General features: G+C 37.5%; 1 protein-coding gene across 1 annotated transcript in view; it reads right to left on the reverse strand.

The window, feature by feature from the left end:
- MAN1A1 (mannosidase alpha class 1A member 1) overlaps positions 1-17,601 on the reverse strand; it is a 164,393-nt gene that overhangs the window by 18,676 nt on the left and 128,116 nt on the right. The window contains exons 7-8 of the mRNA XM_043592220.1: positions 8,950-9,073; positions 6,959-7,052 (exon numbers count right to left, since the gene is read on the reverse strand). Coding sequence (XP_043448155.1) covers positions 6,959-7,052; positions 8,950-9,073 — 218 coding nt within the window. The remainder of the gene's footprint in view (positions 1-6,958; positions 7,053-8,949; positions 9,074-17,601) is intronic.

Here is a 17,601-nt window from a genome sequence, read left to right on the forward strand (position 1 = left end):
TAGTTTTGTAAACATGAAGATAAAAAATACATAATCAACCTCAATTCCTAAAATCTGTTTTTCTAGTTAAAACTACCAAATTAAAATGTTTCATGGTATATATTCAAATAAATTTTTAATTGCTTTAGCTTTCACTAACATAACTAAAGTATGTCAAATACTATGAGTATTAACAAATCTTAAAAAGGACTGGCATGTGATAAAATGAAGCTCCTCAGACTCTTTGATGATGATGATGGTGATGATGATGATGATGATTAAAGTTTCTAGTGTTTTCAACCTATAAGGTCAAAATCCTTTGAGGGAGGCCAGTAACAAAGAAGACAGGGCAGGAGATGTTCTTCCTAACACTCCATTCCTACAATCCTTCCCTACTGCCACTTATTATGCCACATCTACTACATGTAGTACCACAATTTTGCAACTTATAGGGTAAGTATCCTCATTAAAAGTGAAAAAAATTAAGGCTTAGTGAGGCTAAATGAGATTGCATCACTGGTAAGTGCCATCTGACTCCACAGCCCATGCACGGTCTCGCACTTGGAACGTCTTGCTCTCTACCTTGTGACACTGAATGTATTCTTTTGCCTACTGCTTGAATTAATACTTTAATTTTTCAAGCATATCTACCAACAAAAACAGAGACATAATCTATTTGAAATATCATTTCTAGAATTCATAGAGAATTTGAGCACTAATAAAACAGCCTTATTTTGGAAATACGCATTTTAAGTTTCATAACTCACACCTAGTTTTACATAACTATTTAAAAAAATGTTTTTAAATGTTTATTTCTGAGTGAGAGAGAGAGAGAGAGACAGAGACAGACGAGAGTGGGGGAGGGGCAGAGAGAGAGGGAGACACAGAATCCGAAGCAGGCTCCAGGCTCCGAGCTATCAGTACAGAGCTCAGCGCAGGGCTTAAACTCACAAACCATAAGATCAAGACCCGAGCCAAAGTTGGATGCTTAATCGACTGAGCCACTCAGGCACCCCAACATAACTATTTTTTAAAATAAGACCTTTGTGTTGACTTTGTCATATAAAAGTGAACCCGTTTTTACACAGCTAACAAGACAATTTTCTCCTAACACCTACCTGACAACTCCACTTGGAGGCTTATGTGGGGACAGGATTAAACAGGTTAAAACTGAATTTATTCTCTTGTCCTTCTCAACCTTACCTTCTGCTGTTGGTGCCTGTCTCACTAACATGGCACCATCATCCTCCCAACTGTGTAAGTTAGACATCAGAGTCATTCTTCACTTCTCTCTCTCTTCCCTATATCCAGTGAGCTACGGAACTCTACTAATTTCACCTCTTATATATTTCCTGAATCCATCCACTCCTCTGTCCTCACCAATATGATCCTGGATGAAGCTACCAATAGCCCCTGCTTCCAAGGCTTCAGTGCCCAATTATTTGGCCTTTTTACTCCGATAGCATGCAGCTGTTTACATTTAAATTAATTAAAAGAAAATAAAATAATTCAGTTCCTCAGCCATACTCGTGCCCAACAGCTACATGTGGTCCTTGGTTACTGTACTGCACAGGAAAGATACAGAACATTTCCATCATCACACCGAGTTCTAATGGTAGTGCCACTCCAAACTATTCCCCCATCAATACCAGAATAACCCTTTTGACATGTGAACTGGATCATCCCTAATTGGAAGCTTTCAATGGCAAAGACTCAAATCCTGGGTGTTCGGAGACTGAGAGGCCCTGCGTGGTCTCCATCTTCCCCATATTACCATCAATTCTGCTCTGATTGCTTTCTATCCTCTTGCCATATGGCTCTTCTTTTGTTCCCTTGAAACCAGCAGGCTCTACTGCAGGAATTCTAAAGGCGTTGTTCTCTGGGCCTGATGTGCATTCCCTGACTCCTTTCCCTTTCAGTAGTAACTCTTACTCATATTTCATGTCTAGGATCAAATGTTGCTTCCTCAAAGATGCTTACTTTCCCTGACCCTCACTCATTGGGTTCCCTCACTATACACTTTTTGATAACACGTGTTTACTACACTTGGCAATTTCAAAAGATGGTGGAATTTCTTCTCTGTCTTCTCTACAAGATCATGATCCAGGAGGACAGGGACTAGATCTACCATGTTGCCTGGTCCATAATCAGCCCCTGAAAGTAGCTTGCATATAGCAGGTACTCAGTAAACAATTGAGGAACAAAGCAAAATTCTTGTAAGGACTATACCCAATCAGGGCTATATTTGTAAGTAGTGAAATATGTGATTTTTATTATTGTAAGAATGTCCAGATTTACAGTTTTAATTCTGATGTAAAATTAGTGTTTTTACAATTGTAAGGCAGATTCTTGAAACAGCAGTGTTTGAAGTGACCTTTGCAATTTCCTAAATAAATTACCACAGAAACCTCTGACATTTACAAACTAAATACACTAAGTACTATCTCATCAATAACAAGCCCTGTTGTTATAAACATGATTGCAGGAGACAAATGCAAGTGATGCATGGTAAAGAAAATCACTGTCTGGTTACTGTCAAAATAACAAGGTCTAGATGAAGTAATAGGAAATGATGGCCATGATCCAGACATGCCCTTCAGAGTTCAAGCACTGAGAGTTGAAAGCTAACAGCCAGAAGCAGCTTCATTTTCTTCCCCCTCGGGTTATGATTCTATAATGGACGGAAGAAGAAGTTTGGGCATTTGATGATTTTTAAAAAAGGAAAAAGGGTTACATAACAATATATTTGCTTTAATTAATTTTGGTAAACACCAGATCATTTTCTATATTTTTATTTCTTGCCTATAGGTTTTTCATATTTGGAAAGAATCAAAATAAAGGAACATAGAGGAGAAACAAGAGCAAGCTTTTTTGATAACTTAGAATATCACTCACTAAGTTTCCCCCAGTCTGGAGGACTGTTTGTGTTGGCAACAGAATTCTGTGTAAATATTTAGTGGGTGTGGGACAGAACATGCTCGATTTTATCAGCAGGAAGGGACCGCCCACTTCTAGAAAGAACATATATGGTATTTTTATTCCCAAATGTTCTAAACGTAATGTGTACTACGGTCACTCAAATATTATGCTCTTCTCTATGGAAGGCAATTTACTCTTTCCTTCCTGAGAGGAATAGGTCCCATAAAAGGATTCATAATACTTAAAGAGATAAAACGAGTAGCAAAAGAATCAAGACAAAAAGGATTAAATACTCAGTATCTTTAATGTTTAATAATTTGTACACTTCATCTGAATCTGAACTTCTCAAAGCATTCCCCCAATGATGGAAGTGACACTATATGCATATTAATCAAGAGAGAACGATAATTTTCCGTCTATAGACACAGAGTCCCAACAGTTGCAAGATCTCTTTGTATTATCAGTGACCAGGACCTGATGCTGTCTCTCAGCCACAACTGAGGAGCAGGGGCAACTGTTAAAGGAGAATAAATAGAACCATTATTAAAAGCAGAGACAGAAAGACAGACTGGATACACAGTTCATGAGGATTCACAAAATTCAAGTAAGCAAACACCTACTAGGTGCAAGATATAGTGTGGTGGGCTAACAAACATCACTAAGGCAAAGTCACTGGCCTCAAAAGTTCTGGGTCCCTAGGAACAGGGATGTATACAAATCATTTTGAAAAAGACAATGATAGGAAAGCACTCAAAGTGTTGGGGCAGGGGAAGAAGATGGCGAGTAGAAGGCAAGTGGGTGCTAACAAATAACAACCAGGGTCTTGAAGAAGAAGGTCCCCCAGAAGAAAGGGCAATTGAGCTGGATGTTGGCAAAGTCAGAAGAGAGGTAAAAGGGCCGAGGAAACAGCACAAACCAGGACCTGGATATGCCCAAGCAGGCCTTGATTAAAGAATGAAAAAAACAAATGGGTCTCCCTTGTGGCTGGAACACAGGATGGAGGTGCAGGAGGCGAAACGGACATGAGACTCATCAACCCTATTTGTCTGCCATCAGGAAATTGGCCCATAAGCAATCCAAATATAAAGGGCCCTTTGTACCGGGAAACATGGCCAAATACACAATATACTGGTAACGCAGAAAGTGAAGCTGGAATATTCCAGTACAACTGATACTTTTTGTCCCTCTTCAAAATCACAGGAAGAAAAGACTCAATCAAAGATAATTTTTTTTTCAATTTTTAAAATCATTCATGAGAAGGAAAATGCTAAAACTACCTGTCCTTTTAGAGAATCTTCTCTGGTCCTTGTACTTAGAAAGCAACTCAAATTCTATTTTATTTCAAATACTCTACTGGTCCTCAAACTTTTAGTCTCAGCACCCTTTTACACTCTTAAAAATTAAGAAATACTCCAAATAACTTGTTTATGTAATATCTATAAATATCTACCATATTGGAAACTAGATTTAAAATATTTAAATTAAAAATATTTTATTCATTTAAAATAATAATACAACCATTATATTAACAAAGTTTTTTTCATAAACATGTTATATTTTACAAAAGAAAAAAATCAGTGAAAAGACTGACACTGATTTACATTTTTGAAAATCTTTTAAATTTTTGCTATACCAGAAGACAGTTGGATTTTCATATCTGCTGTATATTCAGTCCACTACTGTATGTCATTCTGGTGGAAATACACAAAGAAAGTTTAGCCTCACACAGTTACATAGTTGGAAAAGGGAAAGGTATTTAAAGAATCTTTCTAGATAAGTATGGATCTTTTTCTCTGACACTAAAATAAAACTTGACAAATCGTTTTTTAAAGGTTAAAAATGTCAAAAAAATTTTTTTTAATCTTTATTTATTTTTGAGAGAGAGAGTGTGTAAGCAGGGAGGAGCAGAGAGAGTGGGAGATACAGAATCCGGAGCAGGCTCCAGGCCTCCAGCTGTCAGCACAGATCCTGATGTGGGGCTTGAACTCACAAACTGTGAGATCACGACCTGAGCCGAAGTTGGACGCTTAACTGAGCCGCCCAGGTGCCCCAAAGGTTAAAAATGTTTTAAAGGTTGGTTGTAAGGTGGAATTAGAAATCACATCAATGAATTTTTGTACTGTTACATTAAAATCCATTGGTCTATCTTGCACTTTGAATGGATCTTCTTTCTGACATGATTTTGTAATTGCATGCATTAGTCATTTGGAAAATAGTGGTTCACTGAATTATGTGGATCTTCTGAATGCTGACACAGTTCACTATACAGTATCCAAAAACTGTATTTATTAATATGAACACCAATCTCATCATAAATGTCTCTAAGTATTGGTTAAAGGCATCAAGGTCATGGCGGCATATACACATTTCCTGAAATTCTAATTTTCGTTTAGAAACTCAAATTCTGTCATGGCACCGACACCATCAGTTTTCTTTGAAGTGACAGGCTCGTTTTTGAGAACATGTCTACGAGTTACCCAATTCTGAACAACCAAAGTGTGTCTTCAGTTGTTCTTTCAAGTAAAAATGGTACTGCACGGAGCAATCGATGGCTGGTTCAGCCTGCAACTCGAACAATCACACAAGTGCGTTTCTATGCGGCAAACACTATTTTCTATTATGCAGCAAAGAAGTGTACTCAATGGCTGAGATTTACCAGACTCAATAATTTTTTTTTGACTTGTGATTTTGGCTCAGGTCATGATCTCACGGTTCATGAGTTCAAGTCCCCCATGGGTTCTGTGCTGACAGTGAGGGGGCCTGCTTGGGATTCTCTGTCTCCCACTCTCTCTGCCCCTCCCCCACTTGCACTGTCTCCATCTCTTTCAAAATAAATAAATAAACTTAACAGGTAATTTTTTTCATTAAAACTATTCATAAGTGCCTCTGGCATATTTTTATTTCTTATTGTCGATGAGGAATACCATGATTAGTACTCTCTGGCTCCTCTACCATGGTTCTCTCTGTGGCTTCAGTGGTTTTACCCACCGTTGCTTTTGCAACAGAAGTGCAAATATCAGCACAGTGAAGGTGGCAGAAAGCCTTAGTATTAACATAAAAATAGCTCTGACCTTGTGGACCTCCTGAAAGGTCCAGTATATGTAGACCACACTTAGGTTAAGTGGCAACCATGATTATGGTCTTGTGGTCTCAACAGCATTGAGATGCCTGTCTTCCATAGGCATTACAAACACAGACTTTAGCACATTTTTTCCCCTACTAAATTATTCTTTGAGAAAAGTACTTCTAAAGTAACAGTGAGGCATAATCATCTAAAAATATAATTTTCAATATAAAGAAAATACTCAAATTAGAATTAAATTGTAAGGCATTGCTAATATCCCCAGCACAGTTAGGCACCTCACTTAGTATTCTGCACTTGCTCTTAGTTGCCGCGTTAATCTACCAGGTTTTTTTCTCCAAATCAACTTAAGAACATTTCTTTCAACTACTCTGAGTCTTCGTAACACTGATCAAAGTCCTTAAGGGATCTGAAGTGAAGGCTTCTTGCATAATACTTTCTCCTAATCTGAAGATAATTCTACTGGGAAGAAACCTTTATCTGCTGGCTTAAAATTAAGTAGAGAAAACACCCTGTTTGCTCTTTCAATTTCCTAACCTTTAAAGATTCAGGTTCCTCTCTCATCTTGTAGCCAAAAAAGAAAAAAAGAAAACGCTACAAAGTAGAATGATCCAGCTACTCTTGTACAAAACGTTAATAGTTAATAGCGCAAAGGAACAATTTTTTCTTCTATCCACATGACCAGCTTGTTATAGGCTAACATCCCCACACAACCTGATCAGATCTTCCCTTCTTGATTAATAATTTAAATGTGCTTACAATGTCATCATGCTCACAGTTACCCAGGAAAAATAAGCCACCTAGTTCCCTGGTAACACAGTCTGTCTTACAACAGACTCATGAAAGGAACCATGCCCACTTTCCCCTTTTTGAAACATTCCTCAAAAAGATTTGTGCTTTTTTGTGCTCCTTCTCTCTGTTACTAGAACAGTGCTGGATACCATAAAGAGCTAAAACAAGTCTAATCTTTTGACTTACATTGACCCCACTGTCCACTACTGGGATTCAGATAGTTAGGATAAAGGCCTTGTGGTTTTTCCAGGTTGTTCAGCACTGTTCGAATATTCATTACCTACAACAGAAAATGAAATGTTACTATGAAAATCTAAAAAACAATTCTGGTGCCATTCTTCTCTTTCTTCATTACATTTTTCCATGTTAGGAAAGAATTTAGAATTAGCACAAAGTCGCCACTGGCTTACAAAAATAATCTCAGTAAGTGAATACAGTCACACTGATCTGCCAGACACCATAGAAGGAACTAGGGATATATCAGTGGATAAACAAAGTCATTACCCTCTTGGAATTTGCATTCTTGTGGGAGGAGACAGATAATAAACACATAAATATGTCAAGGTGGTGATAAAGGCTGTGAAAAAATTATAGAGAGTAGTGAGACAGACTGATGTGAGGTGGTGAGGCTGCACGCTGAGTCAGGGATGGCCGGGGAGGCTGACGTGAGGGGATTTGAGCAGGAACTTAAAGAATCAAATGAACAACCATGCGGGAAGTTGGAGGAAGAGCAACCTAGGCAGAGGGAGGTGCAAGTACAAATGCCCTGAGGAGAAAGTGGGTTTGGCAAGACCACTGAGGCTGGAGGTGAAGAAGAAAAGGGGAGAATGTCAGAAAGCAGAGGAGAAAGGTAACCAGGGCCACATGCAAGCCTTGTGGGCCAAAATGAGGGCTTATTTTATTTCGAGCGTGACGGGAAGCCATTTAAGTCTGGTGCTCTTGCAGGATGGGCGTGACTGAGGGTATGGCGGAGTTCAGGTGAGAGAAGACAGATCCCTGGAACAGGGTAGCAGCAGAGTCACAGAACAGGGCCAAAGCATTTCCTGATGGATTCGACCTAAGGTCTATTAAAAAGAGAGGAGCCTGAGCCTGGATGACCTCCGATTAGTGGTCTGAACCACTGGGTAAACGGAGGTGTTCATTTATTCAGATAGTGAAGACTGAGGTAGAAACAGGTCTGGGGGTTGAGTCTGAGGCATTTTTTAAGTAGTAGCTCTTTTTTAGATCTTTCAGTGGAAATGCTGGAGAGTCTGGGACATGTTGGGACTGGAATTACAAATTTGGAGTCAACAGCACATAGATAGCATGTAGACCCATGAGACTGGATGAAATAATGTAGAGAGTGAACATAAAAAGGCCCAGGCTTGAGTCCTGGGGCTTTCGGATATTTAGAGATTGGGGTGCTGAGGAAGATCCAACAAAGGAGGCTGAGAAGGAGCACTCCACTGAGGAAGGAGGCAAACCAGGATAACACCATAAGCTTGCAGCCCCATCAGTGTCTCATGGAGAAGTGAGCAAGTGCATCAGATGCTGAGAGGGTGATGAAATTAGGAGGTGAGAATAATTACCAGACCTGGTAATGTGGAGCTCACTGGTCACTGAGATGGGTGTGGCAGGGAGAAAAGCTGACTGGAAAGTGTTCAAGATAGTGGGACACAAGAAGAGGGGATAACAGAGACAACCCTCCCAAGGAATCTTGCTGTAAAGGGGAGTTGAGAGATGGGGTGAAAGCTTAGGGCAGAAGTGTTGGGCTGAATATAAATTTACCCAAATATCTATGCGTTTGTTTCTGGCAAATTAGAAATAGATTCAATTGCTACCTCAAATTTAATTTATATTTTGAGTTTAAAAAGTCACATACGTGGTTCATATAGTCCCACACAACACCTATATATTTTTAGATAAGGAAAAAATTCAGAGAGGTGAAGAGACTTGCTTGAGGTATAGAGAAGCAGACATGTATCACAGGCTGCCTCACACAGAGTTAGAAGATGCCATAAAAAGGCTGCAGGATTACTGTTTGGTAAAATGAAATGCCGCATGTAACAAAACATCATAAAGAACTATATTAAACTTGGTTGTTCTTTTCCACATCCAAAATTACTAAATCATCCAGGAGAGGATATTGTTTCTCACAAGTGCAGCTTTGCAATGCAAGGTGTATTGGAGGATCTCACCTTTTCGGCAAAGATGGGGTTTCCTGATAAGTGGCTCAAGTGTAGAAACTCCAAATGCAGAGTTCCGAATTCTGCCAAAATACTGCTGCCTCCTGAGGCCCAGGGCCAGTTCCTTCCAATCCCACTAAAGAAGAGAGGAGATTGAAGAGTTATGGGTCAGACTAATGCCAATTTTTGCAGCTCTAAATAACAGAAGTGAAAGAGACAGCTTTTGAATAATGGCATCTCAGCTGATAGTCCACTCTGGATATTTAAAAATATCCAGCATTGTTGGCTTTGGCTATTGGTTTCAGGCTTTGACTCTTACCTACAAATTGAAAATCAATGTAGACTTCAGTCAGAAAAAAGTTGCTATGTCCTTGCTGTTGATGAACAGACAAATATTTTGGAAGGAACAGGTGCCATATAGAGATACATACCCATTCCAAGTGGAATATAAACATATCCCAAATCCCACATAAAGCCTTCCAACATTTTAATTAATTTCAGCCTAAGATTCCATGGACTATTATAGACATTCACATTATATTTAAAGTTTTTCTTTGATATACATTTCATTGATTCATTGGTTATAAACTCACTGAATCTTTCCCCAAACCCTCCCTCCACTTACTACTTTCTTTTGTTTTCCCTTACACTATTTTACTTATTTTCTAAGTATATTTTCCAGAGCACTCACTTATTCTCTGACCCATTTAATCTGTGTTCAACACAATTATGAAATTCAAGTCTGAAAGAGGTCAAAAGGCATGAGCTCCCCAAATTATTGCCTCATGGCTCATCTGGGAGAAATGGTTTCTAAAAAGAGTTAATCCTAAATAAACATACATACAAATACACATAAAATAACTTTGGAGACATGGTCAGACTCTTGGGCACAGTGTATTTTTGCGGCACCATTTAAAACATCAAGACTTACATGATATTTGAAATAAAGAGTCAAGTCAAGGATTTTACCAATAAATCCCCTTGGAGAAAGCTGAAAACCCACGTTTTGGTTGTTGTTCAAATGTGGATTTATTACATGCCTACCATTTGCCAGGGACTATGTATGGCATTGGGTTAAAGGATGATTATGATCAATCTTTCCTTAAAGACCTTATAGTATAATATGAAAGAATGACCTAGGCATAGATAATTCCAATTAAATATGGTAAGTGCCAGGATAGTTGTGTGAAAAGGTCTCTGAGACCTGAGAGCCAGGACATATAATCCTACATGGCAGAGGGGCATAGAAGACTTCTTAAGCAGGAGACTCCCCAGTCATTCTTGAAGAATGAATGAGATTTAGTGAGGAAGAATGGTGAGAGGGAGCATCCGCATATTGAGAGTACACAGAAGGGCTAGCCAGGAACTGGAAGAAGCTCCTGATACTGGTGAGTAGAGGGAAAGGAAGAGAAGGCTACGAAGTTCAATCTGGGCCAGGTCTTGGAGGCTTATGGATTTCTCACTTTCCTCCCTTTCCAAGTTGACTCCATCTGAATACTGCTCTTGGTGTCCCCTAGATTTCCTCCCTGCTCTGTTTCTTTTTAGAGCAAAACCTAGATTTTATCTTCTAACACAGGTTTATAGTAAACATAATAAAAAAGTAAACAGAAATAAAAGAGGTCTGAAAATCACACATTTATTTATTTTTTAAAATGCCTTACATTTATTAAGTTCTAGGAATGTAAATCAGTTTCTATTTTCATGGCTGGCTTAGACGAAAGCAATAGCCAATCATCCAAATAGGATGAACAACTACTTTCAAATTTTATTAACATATGGCAAGTGCACATAGTAATTGGTCATTAGTTTGTTGTCATATGTTTTTAAATTCCAACCATTCCATCACTGACCAGAGTCAATAAGCCTAATGAAGCAAAAGCAAAAGTTTCTATGTTCTATAGAAACTATTAAAATCAAAGCCACAATATCAAGGTAAGAGTGAATGAGGACTTTGTCCTAGAGGGGGAAAAAGACAATGTGCTAGGAATGCAGCCCAGTTTCCAGATCTTCAAAGACTGGTTCTTTTCAGTTCAGGGTATGAGGGTGTGGCAGCACTCTCACCTGGGAAACTCAAGTAGTATATATGTACTAATCTAAAATTCAAATTACTTTTGTTTCCATGTGTTTGTTCCCTGCTATTAATGTGGTTAAGAGAAAATCAGAGACACACTGAAAAAATTTCAGTATGTTAAAAAAAGTTAAGATTTAAAAAGGATTATATATCTTCCCTCTTTCTCCTTTGCACATTCATATCAGAAGGAAATCAGCACACTTCTCTATCACTGTTTAATTATATAGGAAGCAAGAACAGTAAAAGCATTAGCAAAGGATATGTCACGCTAACAGGAAGAAAGCTGGGCTTAGAATACATGGTATGTTTATATGAAAGAATGGCTTTGATTACCATTCTTTCAACCTACAGAATTAATGTATTTCAGTAAAACTGTAAGATCAATAGTTGTGCTGGCTGTTGAATATAAGTGAGAGAGGGATTTCAGGAAGCCAGAGAGAGTATCGTTTTATCTAGATATTTAATAAGGTCACTTACCTTTTCTTAGGCAAACCCGCAATGACTAGAGATTGGTCTGGGGAAGAGTGTGGGGCACACAACATAAGCCATAACGGCTAAAAAATGTGTGTACGGGGTACAGCTAAAAAACACAACAGCTAAAAAATGTGTGTACTGGCTGCCTGTTTGTACCGCAAATGTGTACTGAATCAGAACCAGTTTTGGACACTCATAGAACACTCCTGGACCGTGAGATTGTGACCTGGCTGAAATCGGACGCTTAACCAACTGCGCCACCCAGGCGCCCCTTTTTTTTTTTTTTTAATTTTTTTTTTCAACGTTTATTTATTTTGGGACAGAGAGAGACAGAGCATGAACGGGGGAGGGTCAGAGAGAGAGGGAGACACAGAATCGGAAACAGGCTCCAGGCTCTGAGAGTTCTGCTCCTTTGATCTGGGGGTCAGGATACCCTGGGCATCCCATGATTCCAAACACTAAAGCTTTCTAGACCTCTGGGTCAAGATCAGTCTCATCTGAGAGAGTAGGGGATTTAAAATGTCTTTAATTTCAGTTCTGTTATCACAGTATTTTAAAGGCAGTCATGGTGTTCTTTATTTTATCTTTATCTATTTTCTAAACACTAATAATACTTTAGAAAAATATTTAAAAACAAAATAACAGTTTGTGTTCAGAAACTATTAGTTCCATCAGGTAAGCATAAAAGGGAAGAATATTTAAATATTCCCAATCTTGTTATAATGATTGCATTATAACCATTATAAGCCAAATGATGAGTCAGCATATGGAAATGTATACACAAAAAGGCAATTAACGTGATTTGGGAAGCTGCCAAGTATGTGGTTCAAAGAATCCTGGAACAGAACTTCAAACTTTTGTACTACTCTAATTTTACTTACTTCTGTTTCTTCCAAGCCCCAGTTCTTCTATTTTAAATTGGAGTATTATTTAATACATATCTTTCAATGTATTGAAAAAAATTCTTTTTAATTAAAATTTTCAGTATTCTACAAAGGTAATAATTCCTTAAAGATAAAACATCACAACAAAAAATAACTGATTTTGGCAATCACAACTAGAAACATGTCTTTAAAAGCTGAGTCACTATGATTCTTTTGAAAATGTGAAATACTATTCTGTTGTTTTAGAGAGTACAACTTGAGTGTAGTTTATTAAACAGTGTTAATATACTCCCACATCCTATTGCAATAAAAAACAAGAAGGTATAATTATTTACTGACCTCATAGCTCTCATAAGCAGTGGACATTATGCTTTTTTCCCCTCTCTCCTGGGAATGGCTAATATCCAGAGAAAGGAACTATCATTCTAATATTGCTAATCTATTCACACTTGAATCCCAGGGAGTGCTGCTGACTCCTCCTAGAGCTTGTAATGAATCAAGTAGCTGGAGGGTTGTTCTGGATTGATGGCATATCTCTTCAAAGTAATCTTAAATTGAGGTACCCAAAGTGATATGTTTGCCCGGATATAGTTTAGATCATTAAAAAAATACATTTGGCTATTTACTATAATCAAATGAAACAAATAAAGCATTTACAGAACTGAGATGATTCTAAAAAATTGCCAGATGAATATATAAACAAAGCATTACATAGTTATAGTCTTGATTAGCTATGACTTTCAATCTACTCTTCCTTACTGCTTGCTGTTCTATGCACAATGGGAAATGGGCCAATAAACTATTGTCTTGAGGACTCTTGCCTGAATAATTTCTGATTAGCTGATCAGTAAACAAATGCCCTTCAAGTTCAAAGTCCAGAATATGGGTTATTCCTTTGGGCTATGGAGTTAGCAAGTTTTGGAAGAAAAAAAATTCCCCACATTCTGTATATTATGGTAAAGCGTTACTTATGCATGCAAATAGAGAGGCACACAGGGATATTTAATTCAAAAGGGCAGATAATCCAATATTATTCCTTTTGGATTTTAGCACAAATTAGGAAAGAATAATTAGAAAAGTTCATGAACGATTGTTTCATTTAACTGTATTCCCAAAGCTAATTGATTTTGAGATTAAGCAATTTCAGCTTCACTTATTACAAATGCCTCCTTCCTGAACAGATTCACACAATGCTGATCTTTCAAGTTTGTCATCTAAGACCTCACTGAGAGTTGCACTAATAATCCCAGGGGACTGGCATTCTAGGACTAGGCAAGGTTCTACTATAGCTCATCCATACAAAATTCAGCTGGGGAGGACTACTTCCCTCAAGGCTACCCACAGGGAAATGATGGCTAATAAAGGGCAGCCATTTGATTGAATTAATTCACTATTCATGCTTTACTGCCTCTGAACAGCAGCATGTGGGTTAAATCTCCAAAGAATATGCACATTAAATTTCTTAACCAAAGACCAAAACAATGTTTTAAAATTAGTCACCTTGCTCCCTCTTATGGGTAGTTACTTTTGACAGAATTGAAACTAAATACTTATTATTTTAGTTTATTCTGACTGTCAATACTGCTGTCCTTGTATTTGACTATGTAGGATTGGAGCAGAGGTTGGGGTTTGCAAAAAATATAAATGGTGAGGGGCGCCTGGGTGGCTCAGTCGGTAGGGCATCTGACTTGGCTCAGGTCATGATCTCATGGTTCATGGGTTCGAGCCCTGTGGTGGGCTCTGTGCTGACAGCTCAGAGTCTGGAGCCTGCTTCGGATTCTGTGTCTCCCTCCCTCTCTGTGCCTCCCTTGCTAATTATCTCTCTCTCTCTCTCTCTCTCTCTCTCTCTCTCTCTCTCTCTCTCAAAAATAAATAAAACATTAAAAAAAATAAAAAAAATGTAAATGATGAGAAGGCCTCTCTAGTTCCATAAATAATCTGCTCCACATGTCCAAAGATGCTAAAATTCTGTTTTCCAGCTGTCCTTTCAGTAAGATCTCCTTGCTAAACATTATCAAGAGATTGCAAATAAGTTGAATGCAGTTTCTATCCACTTATTGGGTAAACTGGGGCAACCTATCATTAGGTTTGGGGAACACTCCTAAAAGGCTAGTAATACTGATTAGAAAGCATTGTAGTGCATTTAGGATGTGTGAGCATGCACATACATTTACTTTACTGTACTTAAAAAAATCATATTCTACATGTTCTTTTAAACATACATCACATTCTTCATGGACTTTTCCCATACCCATCAATGTACATTGTTTTTGAGTGAATAGTACCTGACTGAATGGACATATAGGTGAACCTCTAACAACACAGGGGTTAGGTTGACCTCCTGTTCAGTTGAAAATCCATGTATAACTTTTGACTCCTCTAAAATGTAACTACTAATAGCCTACTATTGACTGGAAGTCTTATTGATAATATAAGCAGTTAATTAACATATTTTGTATGTTATGTGTATTATACACTGTTTACTTGTGATAAAGTTAGCTAGAGACAAGAAAATGTTAAGAAAATCATAAGGAGAAAATACATTTACAATACTGTATTTATTGGAAAAAGATCCACATATACATAGACCCACGCAGGTCAAACCCATGTTGTTTGAGGGTCAGTTATACTCTAGTCTATTTAAACATACATTTATTGATAGACATTGAAACCACTTTATTTTCATTTTACTTTTGTCACTATAAATAATTTGGTGGTAGGTCTAGTTCTTTTTAAAGCTAACTAATTTTCACGCAAAAATGTCTACACAGATTCCAGCTGGAAGATGTTAATTTAATTGTTGAAACCGATAATGAAGATGGATTTGGGAATACGTATTGGAGGTATAAATGTCTACTGTTTACAGAGTTATTTCTTAAAAGTGTGGACCTATTATATCTTGCCACATTTGGTAGTCTCTAGAGCTCTTGGGATATCTTAAATTCATCTGCTGTAAATCATTATATCAAGTCCTTTAAAGCTGGGGATGGAAGAACCACAAATAAACATTTATAGCCAGACACCTTTCTAATAAACCTCAGGATGGAATAGGGGATACTATATTCCATCTTCAGAAATGGCAACGAATATTAGTTTGCCAGAGATTTAGAAACAACTGTTTCATTACTGTAGGAGTTTAACAGATATCATCATTCTAAGACATAATTTAAGATCCATTAAGATCTAATCCATAATACAGTGGATACAGTTTCATAATACAGTGAAATTTGGCTATGTTTATTTATTTGCCTTTCATTCTATGGGTCTATGGATCATCTCTGGATCAAGATAAATGAAATCAGTGCAGATTCCGGCTTTTAATTCTTCAAATTCTGTTCTTCAGTCTCTTTCTGTAACCAGGACGGCCAGGATTGTTCCCTTCTATATTCTAAGATGCTTTATTCATAAAGCACCCAAAGTCTAATTCCAAAGTCTAGGTCAGTGCCAAGAAACAAAGGTATTTAATATATGCTTCATTTAATGAAATTTAAAAAATAATGAAGGGTCTATGTCTTTGGCTCCTACCCCTAACTTGTAGCTAAATAATAAAATCCTATATTTAGAGTTACCACATACAAGCCCTTTTACAGACAATTTAAGAAAAAAAATATCCTTTCTAGTCTGGATACAAGTTTTCTACCACAAACTTGAAGTAATCTGAAGTTGTGATTTCTAAGAGCTGAGATATGGTGAAATGAGAAAAATAAGGACAGGGCAGTAAATTATTATGAAAGCTAAATTTTACTCAATTTAAATGATTGTCTTTTATTCCACTTTAATGTCCTTCTCACTTTTGTGATGCTAAGCTTTTCCTTTATCAATGAAATAATGATGATAATAGGCAGGGTTATGTTTTGGTATTTTTTTTTTTTATGAAATAAAAACACTGGCAACCTAAAGCCAGCCTCTCAATTATTAGGGAAATTTCATGTGGCCCATGAAAGCTACAAGTCTGCCACCACTGATCTTAAGGTACAGCAGAAGCTATGGAGCAATTACTATTGGGAAAGAACAGTTCACTATCAATTATGCCAAAACTAACGTTAGTTTTTGGCAGAAATTCTGAAGTATAAGAGGATAATATTAAATGATTTTGCTCAACAGGTTAAACCATAAGTACTCTGGGGGTACATCTTGCCAAAGTCAAGTAAGAATGAGCCAGTAAGTCGACCATAATTTATTGAGAGCGTGGCACATGTACAACGTAAACATGAAACACTATAGGAAACATGCTAAGGTTTTCTGTTTTTTCAGATGACAAATATTTTATTGGTTCAATAAAGGAACCAGTAAGATAACAAAACAATCAAGGAGCATTTGAGAAACTGGTTGTTTTTAGGCAATGCTAGGAGAGCCCCTCTAGTCTACCCACAATGCTAGGTCATGTACAACAGCATCATAAACGGTAACTCTTGGATTATCTTTTCCACCAGACAAAATATTTGCATCTCTACAAAATCTATATTTCATCAAAATTCTACAATTGAACATGTAACTTCACTAACCCTAGGACCTTTAATCAATAGTATATAGTGCTTTGAATTCAATACCATCTTCTAGATAATCTTTTACCCTAACATGACATGATAGCATACCCACCTTTTTGCCTTATTTTCAAATTTCAGATAACTTTTCTCTGTAAGCACAGTATATATAAGCAAGAGTTTTGGGAATGATAATGATTTCATCTGGAATACAGGCTTAGAAAAGGATCATTGAAATAAAAATCCTCAATTTACTAAAGAACAACCTGACTTTGGAGTTGAAATACTTTTTTTCTTTTTCTTTCTTTTTTTGTTTTTAGATGGAGCAAGAGACTGTGAGAGGGGGAGGGAGAAAGAGGGAGAGAGAATCTCAAGCATCAAGCGCATGGAGTCTGACTCAGGGCTCGGCCCACAACCCTGGGATCATGACCTGAGCTGAAATCAAGAGTCAGACGCTCAACTGACTGAACCACCCAGGCTCCCCTGGAGTTGAACAAAATTAATGGGGTTTCTCAGTAAGCATGTATGGGAGGGTCTGGCTTTACTTGGAGATTGATTAGATTTACTTATCCTTCCAGCATCTTACTGGTCAAGATGGTTTGTTCTGAAATTTTGGAGGGCTGGGTTATCAGCTGCAACTCAATTAACTTTTTGTCCAGTTACCTGAGTAGAAGCAAAACAGTTTTTGGAGAACCATTCCGGTTTTCCTTTGGGCATTCTTCAGAGGTCTTTGGCAAAGAAATCAAGTGGG

Source organism: Prionailurus bengalensis, chromosome B2 (genome assembly GCF_016509475.1).
Source record: "Prionailurus bengalensis isolate Pbe53 chromosome B2, Fcat_Pben_1.1_paternal_pri, whole genome shotgun sequence".
NCBI lineage: Eukaryota > Metazoa > Chordata > Mammalia > Carnivora > Felidae > Prionailurus > Prionailurus bengalensis.